Source organism: Xiphophorus couchianus, chromosome 15 (assembly GCF_001444195.1).
Source record: "Xiphophorus couchianus chromosome 15, X_couchianus-1.0, whole genome shotgun sequence".
In the NCBI taxonomy this organism is placed as follows: Eukaryota; Metazoa; Chordata; class Actinopteri; order Cyprinodontiformes; family Poeciliidae; genus Xiphophorus; species Xiphophorus couchianus.
In genome coordinates this window covers 18,584,298-18,606,452 of record NC_040242.1, presented here as the reverse complement: position 1 = coordinate 18,606,452, position 22,155 = coordinate 18,584,298, and the positions used below count along the sequence as shown (strand labels likewise).

At 39.5% G+C, this 22,155-nt stretch overlaps 1 protein-coding gene across 11 annotated transcripts in view; it reads left to right on the top strand.

The window, feature by feature from the left end:
- The window catches only part of cep128 (centrosomal protein 128), a 55,247-nt gene that overhangs the window by 1,420 nt on the left and 31,672 nt on the right, over positions 1-22,155 (top strand). For 10 of the 11 annotated variants that reach the window (XR_003598463.1, XR_003598465.1, XR_003598464.1 and 7 more), the window contains exons 3-15: positions 2,288-2,414; positions 3,106-3,221; positions 3,471-3,562; positions 4,695-4,767; positions 5,215-5,322; positions 8,760-8,846; positions 9,733-9,807; positions 9,903-10,032; positions 11,535-11,674; positions 13,127-13,198; positions 13,375-13,560; positions 19,497-19,685; positions 20,347-20,808. Coding sequence is in view for 7 of the 11 variants with exons in the window: in XM_028040487.1 (XP_027896288.1) it covers positions 2,288-2,414; positions 3,106-3,221; positions 3,471-3,562; positions 4,695-4,767; positions 5,215-5,322; positions 8,760-8,846; positions 9,733-9,807; positions 9,903-10,032; positions 11,535-11,674; positions 13,127-13,198; positions 13,375-13,560; positions 19,497-19,685; positions 20,347-20,808 (1,857 nt within the window). In the remaining 4 variants the exon portion in view is untranslated. The remainder of the gene's footprint in view (positions 1-2,287; positions 2,415-3,105; positions 3,222-3,470; positions 3,563-4,694; positions 4,768-5,214; positions 5,323-8,759; positions 8,847-9,732; positions 9,808-9,902; positions 10,033-11,534; positions 11,675-13,126; positions 13,199-13,374; positions 13,561-19,496; positions 19,686-20,346; positions 20,809-22,155) is intronic. The other variant, XM_028040483.1, reaches the window with a different exon arrangement.

Sequence of the window (22,155 nt, the reverse complement as noted above, 5' to 3'; positions counted from 1 at the left end):
ATGGAGAATTAGAGCCTGGTTGCGAAAATGTTGTGTGTAACTACAAGAATATAGTCATAACATTTAGCGGAATGGTTTTACCGGAAGAACATCTTAAAATTCTGAAGAATTAAAAAACAACCAAACAAAAAAACTGTCTGTTTAAAACTACTACTTCATTCTTCTAATATTATGACTTTATTCTGGTAATATCAAGACTATTCTCATATTATTTTGACTTTATTGCCATGTAACTTAATTCTTGTATTACTACCACTATGTTCTTCTAACATTATGGCTTTATCCTCATAAAAAAAAAGAAATCTTACCCGGACCCTTATATTTTATTGTAGAGTTGACCTGTACTAGCTGTAAAGATGGCTGCTTGTAGTGCAATCTTGAATATACCGAGTATTGCTGCTGAAAAATACATTATTTTTTATGATTAGGTAAATTTAGATACAGTGTAATGAGTCAGCTTTCTCGCCAAACAGTGAATTTCACATAAGCCTGCAATAAATGTGATTAAAAGTGATCACATGCTAAATACATTTAAACATATATATATATATTTTTATATATATATATATATATATATAAAATCTCCATAAAAACACACAGACTTAAGTACAGTATCCTCATTGGGACAAAAATAATAAAAATGAAAAGGAAAGTGTTCATAGACTGCTTTCCAAAATAAAATTCAGGGTTAGGGTATTTTCAAAGGAAGTTTTCAAACTTTTTTCCATCCAAACCAATACAGATGAATTAAAAAAAGACTTTCAGTTTGCTATTATATCATATATCATTTATTATTGTCATTAATTACGTCTTTTTCTACATTCTACAGCAGGGACAAATCAGACTAATATACAACAAAAGGTTATGTTCTGAATCTGAAATGTCTCTCTCACACACACACACGCCCACACACTGTCCACCCGAAGGTCCGATAACAAAACAAAAATTTAACAAAAAAAACCTCCCAATTTCAATAAAGTTGTTTAATGTTTAAAGTATAAGACAACCTTTATTTGAGTAACATTGATCAATAACTCATCGAGCCATTAGGAATAATAAATATTCATCATATTGAAATAATCCAAGTAAATGTTGTTAAGATAAATGACTGCTTTATTCTCAAATTAAATGCTTAAACACAATATACAGAGAAAGATATATTTTTTAAATCTCTAAAAATGTTCTCTCTAAATTTATTTGCATTTAGCGAATAGAAATAATTTGGTGATTCTAACTAACATAAAGCTGGAAAAGTTTGGTCTGATTTTAACTTCAGACAGTGAGAAAATAATGTGTCCGTGTCTCTTTGTTTGCTGTATGAAAATTTCTAGTTTAAATTGTAAATGACGCAAATGTTAAATTGCAATTTATTACAAAGCTCTGCACTTTGACATTCAAGCACTTTCATGGACTCTATACAAAAATCAACGACTTTCCAAACCTTGAAAACACCTAATTGAACTTCGAGCCTTTTCAAGGAATTCAAGCATCCATTAAAAAAAAAAGCCCTTCAGAAGAAAAAGATAAACAATGTTTAAAGTATGCTAGGTAGAGGCATTGGGTTTTAGGAAAACATGATGTTAGATAAAAATATTTTTGGAAAATTATGAAGATGATTTGAAGTGAAATGAGCCCACGTTTCCCTGGTGATCACAATGTTTACATCACTGTCTCTGAGCTTTAACATGTGACTCAATTAAATTCTAGATCCATATAAGTTATTGCTGAGCAGGTCTACTTCAAAAGCAGTAAGCCAGCTAATTTGTATGAATAGACTGGAAGTTTGAATTTTTTTGTTACTAAATCTGTGTTTTTGGTAGAACTGTGCGACTTAATTAGTATCTTGTTATTTAATGACGCTGAAATATATGATTGTAATAATGAAGGACTGGAATGCTTCTCAGAAAAAAGGAAGGATTGCGAGATGTGTAAAAAAAACACTATTATTAATGTCGAAGATTTGTGAGAAGTGTGAAGAAAAGAAACCCGGATCACTGTGAGAGCCAAATGGATCGTAGCCCACCACGACTCCGTTTAGCCCCTCTCCCATGCAGTTGTCTCCTTATTTATTCTCATCATTCATTTCAAGCCCTCGTTCTTTTGTATCACGCTGTCCCGTTCTCATCTGCAGTTATTTCATTTAGGATGCATGTTCTGCCCGTTTTTATTTAATCACTTTCTGTTTTTTGCCGCTCGCTCGCCTCGCTAAAGTGATTTCTGTCTTTGTGATTTGTCAGTAATGCGTATTATCTTTTTTTCCTTCGTTTTTTTTCCCGCTGTCTATCAGCTCAGGGAGAGCTTAGAGGATTCAATCAATCAGCTGCAGACACGGAGGCTGAGCAGGACCAACGGGGTCCGCAGTTCCTCCGTCTCTTCCCTCCACAACAGTGACCTTGAGGCCTATTCAGGGTCAGGTATGGTAAACAACTGATGCTTTTCTTGTCTATTTGCTTATTATGTCCTTTTTTCGTATATGAAATTAGGCCCTCGTTGTTCATGCAAAACGATTAATCAGTAGCAGAATTCCTGTATTGTCCTTGTGCAAGAAAGCACAATGAAATTTACAAAATAGCGGTGAAAATAAAAAAAATATTATTAGTGTATTTAGATAAATATATAAAATATAGTAGAAGCACACAGAAACAACAGGGATGTTAAGAAAATGATGATCAGAGTTTGATGAATAAGCGCTGTCCATAGCAACAACACCTCCTGAGTAGAAACTGGTTTTTAGTCTTTGTTCTAACCCTTGATTAATTGATTAATGAAAATCAATAAATTGTGATTACTTGATTCTTGAAACAATCAATTAACTGTGATTAATTGATTATTGGAATAATCAACTAATAGTATTTAATCAATTACCACAACAATCAATTAATCGTGATTAATCGAGTTCCGAAATTTTCAATCCGGATAAATTGATTAGCGAAATGATCAATTGATTCTTGAAACAATGAATTAATCTATTACCAAACTAATGAATTAATTGTGATTAATCAATCAATCATTTCCATTTGGTTGTCATAATAATTGATTACTAACTTAATGGTTAGTGTCACCTTTACATTTTTACCATAACTTAAGGCATCATTGTGTTTCCAGAGGAGAAGCGCTTCCATCCCACCTCCCCGCTCAAGGATTACGACGGCAGCCCCAAAGGCAGGAGGAGGTCTCAGTCTGCTGGCGTTCGCTTCAAGGATTCCACCCAGGCAGCAGACGTAAGCAACAGTCCCAGCATGATTATTACTGCTTTGCAATTCCGTAAACCGGCCACAAGAGGGCACACTGAGTCAGCAACGTCAGTCATTGTGTTCTGCCGGCTTTGAGACAGAATCTATGTTTTTTTTTTTGTTTTGTTTTTTTTCTTCTTTTCAGATTAGTAAAATGTGTGAAGAATTCAGATTGTGGTGTGTTTAAGTCAGACGGTTTGAATTGATTCTGAACGTGTGTGTGTGTTTTTCTCACAGATTCATTTGGTGCACCAGACCCTGCGGGACCTGTGCTCCGACCAGCAGAGGCTGTCTGAGGACCTGGATAGAGAAATCCTGCGGAGGAACAGGTACCTGCTGCTTTTAACGGCGCTCTATTCAACACTGCAGTTTACGCACGGCTGATAGGGTTTTGTCTTGAAATGCTCTTAATCAATTAACCTAACTGAGTAATTAGTGGAAGAGGAAAAATGTCCAATTTGAAAAGCTTGTAGTACATGGAGAAATGTTTTCGTAGCCTGACTGGCCTGAAGCCTGTAATGGATGCTCATTGTACCAGGTTCTGTTCACTAACTACTGCTGCATATTAACTAGACTGAGGCAGATCTGTCTCTGTTACATTGAAACTCTTTGTTCCCTAACCTTGGACTAAAGTATCCTTCCTTCCTTCTTTGCTTCTTCCCTTCTGTCCTTCCTTCCTTTCTTTTTCATCTCTGCAGCTTTTTCCTATCTTCCTTGCTGCCTCTGTCCTTACTTCCTTCTGTCCTTTGCTTTTCTGAAATATCAGATTTTCAAAGTACAGCTTGGACTCAGTCTTTTCAAAGTTACAGTTTTAAAAGTGTCATGCATCCACACTGTACATTTATCTTATATTTATACAGTGGGTTTGAGTCTAACTGCCTTTAGTTCCCACCTTGATGCAAGTTTTTAGTGACCAAGTTTGTGTAGAGTCACGGCAGCAAATCGTAACCATACCGAATGAAAAGTGTCATGGAAACGGTGGGTTCATCATAACTGATGCCTTCATACATTAGTCATCATCAGTTTTAAAAGTCTTATCTGTTGGTTTTGTAGCTAAAGTCTTCTCCTGCAAACCCGTATTTATCATGTTCACTATTATTAAGGTTTTACTTTAATCTTCCACTAAATCTTTGATTCCAATGTCATTAAACCACCTTAAAAATGACCAAACGTCGATGGAAATCAGAAGAGACGCAGCAGAGTCGTGTGACGGCAGATTATTCCCCCAGCATAGATTAAAGTTTGACATTTTGAAGTTATTAAAAAAAAAAAAACCTCTCTCCTCCCTCCCACTGCTGACCAGAGCAAATTGATCCCCCGTCATATTTCAACATCCGAAGCTGAGTAATTATTTTCCCGCCGCTTCAGATTTTGCCTTCACATCCAGATCGATCTTGCCGCGAAAGAGAGAATCTTTTCCGAGGAGTTTCTGTCGCTTCGATTTTTTTCTCTTTTTCGCAGGTCGGACATCGACACCAGGCGGGCGATGGAGAACCTGTCGGAACACGTGACGGTTTCCCAGAGGCAGGACTCGGTGAGTCGCAGGTGGAAGACGGTATTCACACATGGAAACTGATGCATTCAACGTATTTAATGCTGATGTTTTATGTCGAAGTGGAAAAAGCTGACGGCGTGGATAAATAGTTCATTCTAATTTCCAAGCACATCGTCGTCGTCATCATCAGCGCTCTGGCAAACACGCCAAATGACAGCCAGTATGTGTAATATTTGTTATCTGGTCCTGTCTGCGGACGTGACGAGATAAAGGTATTAGCTGTCCTTTACAGGACGACGTGCTGCTTCCTGATTAACATGGGGGATGTCGGGGGCGGGGGTGGGGTGTATTACTTCCAGCCAGGCACAGTAGAGTTTTTTTTCTTCTTCACTCCCACACATTCATTTCACGTCGTCTCATTAATCGAGCCGCCGCGGTGCCGGTGACGTTCGCGTGACCCGAGACGTCTTCGCTCTTCTCCTGCAGGTGTCATCCCGTGTGGAGCGACGTCTGCAGGAGCTGGAGAGAGAGAAGAACGTCGAGAGAGAGAGGAGGACGGCGTGGCAGGCGGCTGGGGACGACGACCAGCAGGAGGTGAACCTCCACCCCGTCCCCCTTCTTATCTCATCTGCTGCCATCCCACCATCACACTTTAGAAAGAGCTTGTTGTAAAGAGAAACCCAGCATCACAGCCTGCTAGATTTCAAAAGGTGTGGGTAGAGGCTCAACTTCCTGCAGGACGGTGACCGTATAGCCTCACAATATATTAGATCACATGTGTCAAACTCAAGGCCCGGGGGCCAAATATGGCCCGCTGTAGCTTTTTATGTGGCCCTCTAGACTCCGAATTACATCAATAAGTCCCTCCAGTTCTTCACAAATCCATAAAATTCACACAAAATCAAAAGATCTTCACATTTTGTTTCTGATTTCACTGCAAATGTTTCTCAAAATTGGTCAAAAACATCGGGTTTAAGTGACTACTGCCTCAGCATTACTTGATGTCAAGTTGTAGTCTATGATTGACACGGCGATTAGAAAATAAAGTCACATTTAACATCATACATTAGCACAAATATCACAAATTTTCCCTCATCCAAAACATACCTGGAGTGTTGCCTTGATCTTTTTCATGCATGCTTGAGAAATCCTTGAATCACCCGTGGCAACCATTAGCAGTACAAAATGCTAATGGTTTAGCCTCGTCTTAGCTGCAGAGGAGGAGCTACTCCCTCTCCTCAGCTCCTTCAGACTAGCTAGTAGCAATTAGCAAGCGCCTGGTGGAACTGCAACAGTTTAAAAAAGCGGATTGTGAAATCTCTATAAACAAAAGCTCCCTTCAAGAATTGTTAATCATTAAACTGAGACAGGGAAAACAGGCAAAACTGCCACAAAAACAGTCCGTTCGAATAACTCAACCTGCATTTTTCTGGCCTGTGACTCGTAATGAGACTCATACAGAAAGTGTAATAAAGAAATGAGTCCAAAGTATTTGGGGTTAATCACAATCGGTTGCCATAAGTATGGTCTTGGGGAGCTAAGTACATGTGCAAGTTACCAGATTCCCTTCTACTAAACATTTCCTCCCTTCTTTGTGTTGCTGTGTTGCATAAATCCCACCAAAATAATTTGACGTTTATTGTTGTGACGCGACACAAAACGACATAGCCAGACTTCCTGCTTACGTCGACATGCAGCTAAATCAGTTCGGTTCTCTAAGTATTTCAACTCAGTCGAGACGGTCGAAGATTCAAGCGCTGAGAGACGGAGATTATCCTTCACCGGCACCGTCTGCTGGACGGACTTTGATGCTAATTTTCCCCTCACAAGTCTCTGGTGAGTCACTCCCTTCTACAGATGTAGAAATTCTGCTGATAAAAGAATGTCAGCAGCACTTCACTTCGCGTAATAAAGGACTTGCCGCAGCAGAGTGATTTTTTTTTTTTTTTTACACATTGCTGGTATTTATACAGTTTAATAAGGCTCAATTTTCCAAGAAGGCGCCAGCCATCGGAGGCGCCGTCTCTGGGAAGGAAAGAAACGGTATAATTGCGTTTCTAAATGACAGCTGAATTATTTTTGCGATCTCTCCTGAGAAATTCTTCCTCACTCAAACGAAGTCGCAGAAGATTTCCTCCACCACATAAATAAAGCGGTGTGATTAGAAACAAGAAACAGTGAATTGGTTAATTCAGTGCTTTTTAATGCTTTCTTTTTTAATATTGTCAGGATGCCTTTTCCTTCCACAGCTGTTCTTCAAACCCCAAACTAACTATCCTAGAGCATCCAAAGCAAATTTAACTTTCTACTTTAACTAGACTACTGCGCAGCTTGTGTTTCTTTTATATTTCAGCCTTTTAAAAAATGTATACATATAGTTTTTTTTACATTATTGTTTCAGCCATTTTAATTTCTTTTTCATTTTTTCTCTTTATACATTATTTTTATGTTTCAGCTATTTAAAGAAACACCTATATTTTTATTTATTGTATTTTATTATTGGTACATTTCAGTTATTTTTTTTTTATGTTTTAGTTAAAAAATTTTATATTTCAACTATTTTAAAAATTAATTTATCTTTAGTTTTCATATAAATTTTTGGTTTATTTCATTTTTTAAATATTATTTTTTATACTTCAGCCATTAAAAACATTTATTTTTCTTTTTATTTATTTAAATTTTTCATTATATTAACATTTGAATATTTCATCCATTTTTTCCCTTTATCTTTATTTTAGTATTTCTTGTTTTTAAATTATTTCAACCATTTAATAAAGAGGCCATTGCTTTTTCACACCGGGTCAGGTTTGGATAGCTTTTTTCCATCATCATTATGTAAAACTGAAGGTTTTCTTCATATTAAAACTATTTTCATAGTCTAAAAATGTCATATGTGACAAAAATGCCAAGCTAGAAGAAGTTCATAATGGCACTTTTTAACTGTACTTGGGGGAAAAAAAGCACTGTTCAAATTTAGCCTCTAGGTTAATATAAAAACATTTGGTGATGCATTGCATGTTGCCATGGCTACAACATTAACTTTAGTTCAGCACATGTATTGTTGACGTTATCACCCATAATAATATAATAAACAGTTTCCCACTTCAGGGCATAGAAAGGCCGTTGAGAGCAAAATGGATCTTAACTAACGCTTGTTAAATCAATTCTAATTATCATTATATGATGGAGTCGACTCATAAGGGCCTTCATAATCTGACTCCCTCTTTTCCTCCCCACCCTTGACTAAAATTAGGTGCACAAGTGTGACATTTTGCAGCACTTTTGAACAAAGCGAGCGATAGAGAGCGCCGCAATTGGGTTGACTTTAAACTGATTGGCGATATCCACTTAGCCACAGAAATGATTCACACCGCAAACGCTCACGCTCATGTTTGCTAATTTTTTAAATTACCCCAAGCACTTTTGTCTCTGACTGTCTCTCCTCCTTCCCGCGTTCTCCCAGTTGAACCACAGAGGGGCGCTGTGCAGTCATACGCCGTCCCACAAAACCTTCTTGCGAGCAAGAAAGAGTTTTCTCCCGATTCATTTGTATCCCTCTACAGAACATTTCCCTAATGGGACACCAGTGGCTCCCCAGGGTGACGGGACATAGTGCATTTGTCCTAAAAAAAAGAGAAAAATCCAGGGTAAATAAACAACCGAGAAGAAATGAAGAGGAAAATAATTTCTTATGCCTCTAAAGGAGTAGGAGAAGGAGAGCAGAGGGCGCATTTCTTTCCCACCAATGGGCCCGCTGTGATGTGAATCAAACAGATGATGAGTCACTCGGGTGGTTGTTATTGCGAGCAGGCGGTAATTCATCACCGTGGCCCGCTACGGATGCTTTGGATTGAGTGGGATCTAAGCTCTTGTTACACATCCGACTTAATGCCTCTACGCTGTTCCAAGAAAATTAAAGTGAGGAGGTTTGTTGGGATGGTTGAGGGGAAGGGAATCAACAGTGTAGCAACAGCACTTCTTGTGTTGCATTCTTACATACTTGATTCTTTTTTTTTGTTTTGTTTTTGTAGAATTTAGGGAGGTGCCAAGTTCGACCCGATGAGAGGGAAGAAGCCTTGACGGCGAGACTTGCACGAGCAGAGAGGGAGAAGTCCAAGGTAAAAATCTTGAGTTTTCACCACAAGATGTTGCAGAAGTATTCAAAATACTCCTTAAACCTCTCCACAACTAGTCTTGTCACAGTCGGAGGGTTTGGTGGATCTTATTCTATGGATTATATGTGAAGCAAAACACAAAATAGCTAGTAGGCCTCGTTAGGGTTAGGGTTAGGGTAAATTTTCCTGGGCAATAAATTGTCCCAGACGTTATGGGGATAAACTTTAATTTCTAACAAACATTTGATACTGATACATGAAGACATTTTAAGTATCCAAAATAAATCCACAAACAAAATGGCTGACACTTAAGTACATTAAATTAAATTAAATCCTCATTAATAACTCATTATTGTGTAAGAGTTTATCATTTTCTATAAATTTTTGAATTCATTTTTTTAAGCTGTTCCATAGTTTTTAAAGTAGTGCAGGCAGTTTTATTTCTGTTATTTCTATCACTTGAGCTTAAGACAAAAAACTTTTGTTTACTAACTGTTGATAATTTCTTTCTAGCTTTAAACATAACTAATAGCCTTTTTATATTAACAAAGTCCCTTAATTTCAAGACATTTAATTAAATAAACAATTCATTAGTCAAGTTTATTTGTAAAGCATGCCATAAAAACAATACAGTCACTAATTATGAAATGAAATATAAACATATTCTGTCAAATCCCTTCATCAAGCAAATACAAATGAAATATATTGAACGATATTCCAGTTATGATGAATCAAAGGCGACTCTAAACGGGTGGAGTTTTTAGCCTTGATGTAAAGGAACGTGGTGCCTACAAAATATGTTTTCGTTTTGAGGGGTATGAATAGTCTTAGGAAGCATTTTGGGTTTGCCGTCGTCTCTTAGTCCAGATCGTTGCTGTTTTCCTCCTAGATGGAGCAGGAGCTGGGCAGAGCCAGGAGGTTACTGGAGCAGTCGGAGGACAGCAAGGAGTCCCTCGTTCAGCAGGTGTGTGTCAGTGCCTGATTAACGGGGGAAGGAGGCAAATCGTCACAAAACGAAGCAAGTCATGAAATGTCTCCCCTCCCCACCCCGGCCTCCAGGTAGAAAACATGCGTGGCGAGCTGCTGAGGACGAGGGCGGAGAAGACGGCGGTTCACCGGCCGCCAACGGAGACGTCTCAGCTCGGCGCCCAGCTGTGTTCCAGCCACTCCGAGCGAGAAGGAGGAAGAGGTCAGCTACACGGGTCGGGTAGCTGGGTTGTCAGGGAACGGAAGGCAGAGGAAATGATCGGTTTAAAGATTCGCCCTGCCGGGTCTGTGATTTTTGAAAGCAACACCTGCTTCCTCCTGTGTTACGACTTCATTTTCATATTTGTGTCCTTGAAATGACACTTTAGATCATTGCTCAGTGTGATCGAACAACTTCTTCAAATGTCTTTTTTTATTGACTATTAGAAATACATTGATAGGTATGATGCAAAATGACATGATCAAATTTAAACAGATTTTAACCCATGAACAGATCCACAGACATCAAACACACACACACGCAAAACTAAACAGAGGTAAAATAAAAAATACATGTGCACAAAGTAGAAAAACAAATACAACAAATGAAGTTTAGATAAACCCATGACAGTAAAATGTGTTATCCACAAATATGTATGAAGAGGAAAATAATAATAAAAATTAATAAATTACATAAACGTGAGAAGGGGGACCATTCAGAGACAGTAGTAGTACATTTCTCATAAGGGTGCCAAACTTTATAAAATCCATTTTCTGAACCTCGGATAGTAAAAGTCCACACACAACATAATAAACTTTATCCAGCGTGAATGAGAATGTAGAGCTGGATTTTTCCTGTGTGACCAAACTTCCAGCGAATTATTGAGAAACGTGACTAAACAGAGAAAAAAGAAGAAGAAAAAAGATTTTTCTTTCACTAAATCATCCACTAGCATGTTGATTCTGGTAAAGATTTCAGCTGAAATCCGTCTTGCTAACTGAATTAAGAGACGGTTTCCAATGAAATAGAGACAAACAGAACAAATTATTGTTTAGAAAGTGTGCAGATATTATCACTTTGCACACTTCAGAGTGTTGAAAAGGGTTGCACACGGTGGCAGCAGGTGAGTGGGAGAGCATATGAAGGACAATGAAGAGGCGACCTTCAAACCCGCGTCCTTGTGGCAAGAAGCAAAGCCACATCTGTCAACGAAAACTACAAGGACACGCTGAAGTTCTGCCGGAAGTACACAAATAAAAAGGAGAACATTTATTCTGATACATAGAAGGTCATTTTTTTTCCCCCCGCAAAAAAGAAAGGAAAAAGAAAATCAAAATCTTTCATTAATCAGGCGATCAACTGCGTTATTTCCAGTATGACAAAGCAAAGTATCACGAGGCAAAAGTAATAAAATTCACTAAGCCAACAAAGTGTGATCAGCTCTGAGCACAAAGAAGGATATGACTCAGAGATTGATACCCAGCCAGTGAAAACGCAGAAATTACAAAGAAAGTTTTGATGCGATTTTTCCAACTCCGAACATAAATTTGAAGTATTTCATTAGAAAAAGGTTGGAAATATCATAAAAGGTTTTGGGTGTTTTTCAGGGGAATGAATACGTGTTGAAGCTTTTTGAATGTGTTCTCCTTTGCTGCTCAGACCTTTTGGACATGGATTCAGCCGGCGGGGGTGTGTGTGTGTGTGTGTGTGTGTGTGTCACACAGATTACAGTGAGCTGGAAAAAGAGGTGGCTGAGCTGCGGGCGCAGCTCCTCAAGGCCTCTGTCCGGAGCGAGGTGGAAGAGCTGAGGAGGACCCTGGAGAGTAAGGAGAGAGAGAATCTGCGACTCAGTTTACAGGTCAAGGTGCGTTCCAGAGAGTCAGGTGTCGGCCATCTTTTTATTTTCTCTGGAGATACAGGAGCATGTGAGGTTCCTACGCAGTCTGGAATTTGACTCAAGTATTTTCCAGATCTGCCATAAGAATGGGCAAACTCTGTTCCTGGTCTCATTGTCTACATCCTTCCTTCTTTCTTTCTTCTCTTCCTTTTTTGTTTCTTCCTTATTTTCTTCTTTCCTTTCTTTGTTTGTTCCACCCTCCCTTCTTTCAGTTTTTCTTTCATTCAATTATTCTGCACTTCAATTATTCCTTCCTACTTTTCTTCCTTACTTCAATCCATCCTTACTTCTTTCTTTTCTTCTTCACTTCTTTCCCTCCTTGACCCTTCTGTCCTTCATTCCATCCTTCAGTCCTTTCCTTCTGTAGGTCCTTCCCTCCTTTCTTCGTGCCATTTTTCCCTCTTTTATTCTTTCCTTCTATTCTTCCTGCAATTTATTCTTCCATCCTTCTTTTCCTCCCCATTTTCTTCTCCCCTTCCTTCTCTTCTTTCATCCATACTTTTGTTCAATTCTTTGCTTCCTTCCTACTTTTCTTTTTTCCTTCCTTCTTTCCTTCCCTCTGTCCTTTTTTCTTACTTTCCTTCCTTTTGACAAAGATATGTAGGAAGACAGTTAAAAAATAAACAAAATTTTTAGCTTAAGCGTTAATGGGGATGAACTCCAGATTTGGTGACTGTCCAAGTAGAGGGTCAGATGTTATGACTTCTTCTTCTACTGTATTATATCGCTTATAATTCAGTAGAAGACAGACTGTATTACACACTTGACTGTAAAAAGGAAATCCCAACATTTCACGTTGAAACTCCAGATTGAGTTTGATTCCAGTGATGCCAACAATTGGCTACGTTTTAAGCTTTTCGGCACCATCTTCTGAGCTCACTGAAATTGTGTCTAAACTCCCACACCCAGCCCGTAACAGATCAGGTGTGAAGCCATTTGGTGGGTGTCTGCATGCATCACCTGGGGCTCTTCTCATGGATTTTACACTTGGATCAAATAGACAAAAAGAAATGTTTCCCTTTGGAGGTAAGTGAACAAAAATGAAGCATAATGAGCCGGATGGGTTTATATGTAGAAGACTAATCAGCGTTTGACTAATTACCCCTAACTAACATCCTTATTCAGTGGAAGCATCAAAATGGCAGCTATGTTGCTTTGCCTTGTCTTTATTCCGCTGCCAAACTCGAAACTTCAAAGTCGTCTTGATTTTCTCTGGGCCACTTTTCAGCGTTTAATCGTAAGACATCCAGATGTTGGAACGACTGAACCTTCTCTGACCTGTCTTTGAGAGAAGATGAAGAGAAACGGTTGCTAGGCGGAGCACGGACAGGGACAGAAAGTTCCCAAAGTGTTTTTATTTTTTTAAATTTTCTCCAACCGAGGTTTCTCGCTTGACCTTTCTTCTCCCCAACATGGAAGGAATTCTCATCTGACATGAAGGGGCGGGAGGAGCAGCATCTGCGAATTCTGGACCAGCTGAAAAGCCTTCAGGTAATTTAAATTCAATCAAAAGCCTGCCACGTGTAAATGTAGTGTAGTACCTCTGTTCTGGGACAAAGCATTGTAAAAACGGGAGCTGTAAATCTTTTTCTTTCCCCTTCCATTGCGGTTACGGGGTCTTGAGGAACGAATGTGGGCTTTATTGAGGAGTTGAATGGTCGTTTCAGAGCCGCGGGCAGACAGAGAGGAGGGAGATGGAGGCCTTGGTGTTGGAGAGCACGAGGAGCAGAAACGAGCTGAAGACCAGGGCCCAAGAAGCGGTGCGCCAGTGGAGGGCGAAGTGCAGGAGGCTGCAGAAGGAGCTGGAGGATGCTGAGGTTCAAGGTCGACTCCATGAAGAGAAGGCCCTGCAGGTCGGTCCGGCCATCACTCGCAAACTTCCCCACAGTTTCAGTCCGGCTTCAGTTATGTGCTTTCAATATTTGGGGTGAAAAAAAATAGTTCTTACTGTTTCACAACAACAAAACTGACCGACTGCTAGCTTCGTTACACAGCATGTGCAATGCTGCCAAGAAGCAAAGTGCAGTTCTGTCCATGAGTTTCTGCTGGTTGTATCGTACATGTGATGACAGTCTCCTGTTTTCTCCATGTGTCTGGAATAAGCTGTAAATTTACAGACGATAGAGGAAGTTTTTTTTTCTTTTCAAAAAAAACATTCAGACCAAGGCTATTATAGTTAACTGAAACTAAACAAAATAACAAAAGCTGGAACTGCGAAATCGTTAACCGTGATAAATAAAAACAGTAATTAATGGGGGAAAACTATGACCAACTGGGACTATATTGTATGTTTATAAAACTAACTAAAACATACTGAATTTAGAGAGCTAATATTCCTTGGTTTGGTGTTTGTGAATCTATTTATCGGCTGCCACATTAACCAAAAGAACACTATAGCTACAGGGAAACATGGTGGTGGCAGTGTCATGCTTAGGTAGGTTTGTTCCAAAACTTTGATATCTCTATAGAACTGATCTGTTGACTATTTTCTTGATTAACTGAGTAATGATTTTATATCCAAATTTGCTCAATAGGAGATTTTCTTTTTACAAAATTTGATCCGGGTGAAGCTAAAGTTATATCATTTGAGGAGTTCTCAGTAGAATATATTTGCAGACAATGTTTTGGTTTATTCTAAAAAACAAAGTGTATACATTTTTGTACAGTTTTGGCTTAATTACTACTTTGAGGGTGTTATTCTATCAAAAAAAAAAAAGCTATTTTTAGCCTTTATATTGCAATTAATGATTAATCAATGACTAAATTAGTTGACAATTATTTCAATAATGGATTCCTCACAGTTACTTTGAATAATCGTTTCAACCCCAGCTGGTAGCCTCAACAGATGTGGTGGTTTGTCGTGGTTGTGTGCATATTGGTTAACTACAGTATAAAAAGGGCTACAGCAGTGTGCCGTCTCTTGTTTGCTTTCTAACTCGCATTCTGTTTTCTGCTGACTTCCTCACACTTCCTTTTAGGTTGGAACGTCAAAAAGGTCTGAGAAACTAATTTGACTTTAGACAAACTTTCCCATAAGACCTCTGTAGGTGAGACAAACCTTTTTCCACTTATTCACCAAAGTGAAACCGAGTTCTGTTTCACCGTGTGCTGAAATTCAACAGAAGAGAGAAACAGCTGGTTGAATCCTGGATTGTGTGACGGTGCCCGGTCAGATCAGCCAAAAGGCAGCAGATTGGGATGGTGTCCCACAGTACAAAATGATCCAATTACCAAGTCCGTCACTCCGCCAGATTTACCGAGCTGTGTGCTTCCACCTGAAAAGGAAACAAAAAGACAGGAAGATTCCTTTACCTACCGTCGAATACCGTCCGGCCAACAAAAACACGAGTGTGGAAAGCAGAAATAAAGCACCAACGAGCTGGAAAAATACCGACTATCATCCAAGAGAGCAAGCATGTCACACCAGGCTCCTCAATATCTGCAGGAAGTGGTAGCTTAGCTGGGCTGAAGATACACAAGCAACAAGAGGCTGCAGATAAAAGCTAAGCTTAGCCATTCTTAAATAACCCATTTCAATGCACTATTTAGGTAAAGTAGTTCCAGTAAGAACACAGTTTTTACTAATACTAATTATTTTTATAACAAGAAACTGTGACAGTCGCTAAGTTGGAATTAGTGGGGTGACTATTGCTAACTGAGCATGTGCAGATGTAACCTGGTGGGTGGGTCTGGTAGTTTTTTAAATATATGTTTACTTTGCAATTTAATACCTTGAAATACGGTATTGATATTAACTGATGCTCTTTTGGAACGAGGACTGCTATTTGGTATTTTATGATTAAACTGCATTAGAATCCAAACTATGTAATCAGTATTTGGGTTTTGCAAGCATTATTAATTAGAACTTACTATTTTCAGAATAAGACACAATTATTATCCCAATTTTCTTCAATCTAAATGATAAATAATACTTAGAGAGGCACAATATATCAGCACTAACATCGGTATCGGACAATATCGCAACTTTTTTTTTTCTTTTTATACCATATTGGTGGTGTTCCGATAATTAAAAGTTGCCAACATTAAAAACAGGAAAAAATCAATTTTGTGATTTCCAGAAAGGGAGTGGAGGAGGTTGGACATTTGATATTTGTTTGGTCAGGTGACAGTGATGCTGCGCAGGATTGTGGGAAGTTTAAAATGAAGTATTGGTGAAGCCAGCCTCTTTTCAGTATTAATAGTTTTCTAGTTTTTTTTAGTTTTACATCATATATATGATGTTATTCCCTTATCAAAAACATACCTGGATTGTTGCACCTTTCCTCCGCGTCTGCCCCACTCAGCTCCTTCAGACTAGCCAGCAGCAATTAGCAAACACCTGATGAAACTGCGCATCTGCTGAGCTCATTATAGGAGCTATTTGTCAGTGCAACGCTGGCAAAGGGTTGATAAAGGGTTAATAGAGGAGCAATGTTGTGATGACTTCCTGTAGGCGGAGAGAATTAGATGTAGGCCCAATTTCAAGGCATTAAATTGCAAAGCAAAATTTCTTTTAAGTCTTATTTGATATACCTATAGCAATTTTATAGCAACTGAAGGTAATTATGGTATAAAATGGCACTATGTACCTGGAAAATACAAAATACTGCCCCTTTAATTGTTTGTATCTGATTTTGTTTAGAAACCTGAGTGAAAAGCGGGCAATTATGAACTATTTGGTCACATAAAATCCCAATCAAATGTATTAAAGTTTGTGGTTTTAACATGAAAAAAATGGAAAGGATTAGGGCTATGAACACTTTCTCCAATGCTCGGTACATGTGTGCTTCAAGAAACGCTTCAGTTAGTTCAGAGCTGGTAGTCGGTAACAAGGTTTACTGACAGATTCTTTGTAAATTTAGCTCAGTGTGAAGCTGTGCTCCTCATACAGCCCTCTGTTTCTCCACTGGTCTCTCATTGCCGGCACTCCTTTGTGTGACTGGAGCTCTCTTTAGCACAGCATCCCATCTATTTCATTCAATTTGAAGTCTCAGGTTTTTTTTTCCCCTGACTGATCCCTCCATCTGTCTCACTGAAACTCAACATAATGTCTCCGAGTATAGACATGAGGTGCTTTCAACACCCACATCCTCCAAACGCACTAATCAGCATAACAAGGCTGCACTCTTTCCATTTTTGCATTTCTAAATGTGAAAACACTCATAACACAGAAAGGAAGATTAACAAATTTACCTGAGACTTTCTGCATATGTCTGAATCAAGCTGTGTGTTCCCCCCCCCCCCGTCTGCTTTCCTATTAATTAAACTCTTGATCATGTATCTTAAAATGACCTGCACTTGCCTTTTTTTCCCTGTGATGGCTAAAAAAAATAGGAACGCATAAAGAAGAGCTAAAAAAAAGACAATATGACAGATGACAAATAAATTAGGCCCAGTTTTCCTGATGAGTTTTATTTAGTTTGTTAAAGATCAAATCACTGAAACTGAATGTGAAACTGAATATTTTCATTTTATTGGTTGGTTATGATTCTCTTTTTTCCAACATTGTCTTTATCTTCAAATTCAAGATAAAACTGCGGAGTCATAACTATGGAATGTTCAAAAAAATTTAACATGCTACAGAGCTAGCTACAGAGGTCATGCACTTATGTCAGTTTTCCAGGTTGAGTTGCTAATACTATCACTCCTGAGTGGCAACACATTCAACATGGCTCCCTTTGTTGGTTGCTGGATTTGGAAAATAATAAAATAATTCCCAGTGATTGGCATAAAGGTGAGAGAATTTTTTATTTAGCGGTTTAGCTATCTTTAGCACGCTAACCTTCCCCATTCAAATTCTTTACAGATAAATTTTAAAGCTCTAATTTTCTTGGCCATTTTGTAAATGTTCAGTTGAATAAAATTCTACATCTGTGTTAAAGTTTTGGGTATTGACTCTTAAGCCCAACTATGTGGTTGATTTGGAAAAATTAGCAACAGAGTTAGCAATGCTCAACAACTATAAAACTGAAGCCATGTGTGCAAGGACTGTTCCAAAGAATCACTTCCTGGATTACACAGTTATGCCATACAGGTAACTGTGTAATAACAAATGCTCAGTAAAATGCTTTCTGACAGTGTTTCCAGAACAAATTATGAAATGTAAATAAAACATAAAAATGAACCTCTGATATTGCGCAATTATTCTACATTATGCCATTGTTAACCGAGCTACACATGCCTGACTGAAGCTAAAACAATCATCCATAAAACTAACTCAAATAAAATTACGACTCAAAATGTACATCAATACTGATTCTTCTACGTAAAATGTAAACTATCACCTTACAAACAAAGCTTCGCCAAGTCCCTACACAGGTGGATGGATAATACTCTGCCTTTCTTTGCATGCTTTCCATAAGCAAAATGGCTGATCACAAAAATGCAATCGTTGCAGTACCTAATCCTGCCACTATGAGCGCTATAACATGTGGGTAACATGACATTTGTTGAGCTTTCCAGGATTCCTCCAGAAAACTTGCTAAGCCCCGGTGGTTGAGCGCTAGGGCAGTCATTCATCCAGCGGCCCGCCGTGTTTTTGAGTTAAAAAGTGTTTAAAGTTGACAGAAAATTTCAGAATATCACTTGATGATTACCGGTATGTGTTATTAAAAGACTGGAATATTAATACCTGAACACCAACTATAAAGTCTTAAAAAGATGCAAACATTTTTAAAAAACTTTAAAAAAAATAAGCAATGTTTAGCCTGGGGAGGAGGGGCATAAGTAAAGCCTGGTGGCCCACCAGGCTTATAATGCACTGGAGGAAACCCTGAGATTTATTCTTCATATTTACTCCATTACTGCTCAGTTTGTGTCAGTTTGAACAAAGCAACCAAACAAAACAGAACAAGAAAAAACCTAAACATGGTGTGAGACCGTTTTGTTTGCAGTGACCTTCTATGACCTACCCTCCTTGCGAATGGGCTTGATTACTGTTTGCTGGATTACTGTCAAATCAGGCGTTTTCCCCATGAAGGGATAAGGTTTTGCATAACATTTCTGTATTTATATTTTGTGTCATTTTTACTTATTTTTCAGGTACTAGTTTCATTTTTTTTAATCCTTCTAATGATATTCTATTTTGAGATGCAGTATGCAATCATCTCTTGATAAATGGAGAGCACTGGATTTCTTCTGAGTTTTAAAACACGACGCAGCGTTACAGACCCAAATGTACTTCATTACAGCAATACATTCGCTCGGTTTTGTTCCAGTGGTTGGATTTAGCGGAATAATTAATAGCTGACAGTTTTCATTAGCTTAAAAAGTCACCTCCCAGTGTTTTTTCCAGTCCATTTGTACAGAGAGTCACCTCCAAACTCCCAGTAAGCAACCGTCACGCTTCTTATACCAGGAAGACAAGACAAGACAGACTCCCACCTGGCGTATTCTACGTGACGCGAATTAATTACAAAATAATTTCTGCCCTCTTAATAAATTAGGGGAGAGGATCAAGTGCTCAATTAAATGATTAGGTTCTGAGCTGCTGCAAAGTCTTTGCAAATTCCAGTCAAAGCCAGAGCATTAGCAGCAATCTGCCTGGAACAGACCTGACCATTGTCCCTTTATCGGAACGCTGAGTGTTGGCGTTTTCCTATCAGCTAAGACCTGGTACTGCATATGTTCCTCTCCCTCTGTCTCTCTGTCATTCTTTTCTCTGCTCCTCTGCGTACCTTCTTCTCTTCATTTGTCATTACTCATGTCTTTCTCTGCCCCCACCCCCGACTAGTACCCCTCTTATCGTCTCCTCCTCCTCCCTCATTTGGTTGTGATTTTCTCCCTTTAGGTCTCCAGGGAGACGGAGCACTCCCAGGCCCAGCTGAAGGCGCTGAGCCAGCAGGCCGAGGCGTCCCGCAGGGAGCTGGGCGAGGCCCTCGGCCGTTTGTCCCAGTGCGAGGAGGAGCTCCACCGTAAGGGCGTGGAGCTGTCGGAGGCCCACCAGAGGCAACTGGCGCTGCAGCAGGAGATCCGAGAGGTGTGTGGCTCACCGTCTAGAGATAGCTCTGTTCTCATTGTCGTCAGAGAAACAAAGCATTTATCAGGAGTCTGGAGATGTCTGGGATGATAATAGAAGCTGTTAAATTTGGACGGCGTGCTGTTGTTGAAAATAGTATAAATATGGAGACATAATATAGAAAAGGTGTTTGTATTTACAACCTTTAAATTGTCATTGTCATAGAAGTTTCTCCTCTCTTTCCTTCCTCCCATCTTTCTTTACTTTCTGCCTTTTTTGTAATTTCTTTCTTTTCTTCCCTACTTTTTCCCTCCTCCTTGCCTTTCTTCACTCTGTCCTTTCTTTCCTCCCTTCCTCCCTTACTTGCTTCATTTCTTCCCTCTGTCCTTTCCTTCTGTCCTTTATTCCTTCATTCCTACCTCTTCCCGTCCTTCCTTCTTTCCCTCTATTCCTTCCAGCTTTCTTCCTTCCTCTTGCCTTTCTTTCCTTCCTTCTTTCTGGCCTTACCTCCTTTCCATACTTTTTTTCCTCTCTCCTTCTTTTCTTCTTTTCCTCAGTCCTTTCCTCCTGTCCTCGCTTTCTCTCTTTTGTCCTTCTATCCTTTCGTCCCATGAAAGGTCAAAGCTAAAGCCAAAGGCATTAGCTGAATCCTATAAGGTGCTAACATTGATTTTAACCCCAGGTGAAGGAGGCCTCAGCCGCCTTGCAGCAGGAGTCTCAACGTCAGACCTCCACCATTGCGAGACTGAGAGAAGAGAACCACATACTGGAGGAACAAGCTGACGTTCAAGCCCGCCGTCTCCAGAGGGACCAGGAGGCTAAGGCCGATCTCCAGACCACCTTAAAGCAGATGACCGCCGCGCACGCCCAGCTGTCCCTGCGACTGACCGATGAGGAGAACACCCGGAAGGACGTGCAGAGGGCCACAACGGAGCTGCAGGCCAAGCTGACGCTGCTACAGGAGGAGCGCACCACTCTGAGCCAGCAGCTGCAGCTGGAGCGAGAGGTCCATCAGAAGGAACTGAATAACATGGCAGTGACAGTCAAAGACGACCGGACCAGGAAGGATCGGGAAGTGCAGGAAATGCTCAGACTCTGCCGACAGGAAAATGATGAACTGAGTACACAACTAAGAGAAGTTAAGGTAGGAGATTTGCTCTTCATTACATCTGAGCTATTTTAAAAGTCTGTCTCAGCTTAAGGAATATGACCTGTAGCTTGTTAATTTGTATGTTTAGAAGCATCAGAACATTGCAGTTCATTAAAAAATGTAAAGCTGGCCTTAAATACATTAATCACAACTCTTAAGTTTTGTCCTGGCAGGACTATCTAGTTAGTCTATGTAGTTTTTTTTCTTGCAGGAATTTTCTGTAACACAAACGATTGAGTCGCACGACCAGACATCTTTGTTATGTTCTTTGACTTGAGTCAGTTGAGGTTGCCACTAACTAGTTGACAATATAACTTTGCTAGCTTTTTTTTTTGTCATTTTTAAGTCTAATTTTATTACCAGTTACTGGACACTTCTGTTGCCAACCTATAAAAAACTAGATGCTTTCTGTGCAAACCCCCCCAAACTTTTAAGCTTGGCACTAAGGGGGTTAAGGCCCCAACCATCCTATATTTTCATGTTTTTATATAAAATTTTTCCAAAAAAAAATTGTATGCTGGCCTTAGATTCATTTTTCACAGGTCTTAAATTTTGTCTTTGCAGGACTATTTAATCGCGTACATTCCATCCATCCATCCATTTTCTGTTCACCCTTGTCCCTAATGGGGTCGGGAGGGTTGCTGGTGCCCATCTCCAGCTACGTTCCAGGCGAGAGGCGGGGTACACCCTGGACAGGTCGCCAGTCTGTCGCAGGGCAACACAAAGACATACAGGACAAACAACCATTCACACACACACACACCTCTAGGGAGAATTTAGAGAGACCAATTAACCTAACAGTCATGTTTTTGGACTGTGGGAGGAAGCCGGAGTACCCGGAGAGAACCCACGCATGCACAGGGAGAACATGCAAACTCCATGCAGAAAGACCCCGGCCGGGAATCGAACCCAGGACCTTCTTGCTGCAAGGCAACAGTGCTACCAACTGCGCCACTGTGCAGCCTCTCGCGTACATTCCTTTATTTAATTTCTCCTGGGACTTTTAGTTTTTAGATTGAGTCACTTGCAGACATCTTTATTGCGTTCTGTGACGCAAGGCGGTTGGGGCTGCTGCTAACCACCTGCTAATATATTCTTGTAGCTACCTAGCTAGCTAGCTTTTTTTGTGTCTTATGGATTAGAGCAAATTTATGTACCAGTGTGCTGCATAAATTCGCAGTGATCAAAATCTACATCTTTTAAGCTTGACACCTGGGGTAAAGGCTATAGAGAGCAACAGGAACTATGATAAAGCAGGACGCCCCAACAACTGCCTCTATTTACCTTTTTTTTCAGTCTTAAAATTCATTCAAGGTGGCTTTACAAAAGGTTTTAAAAGTC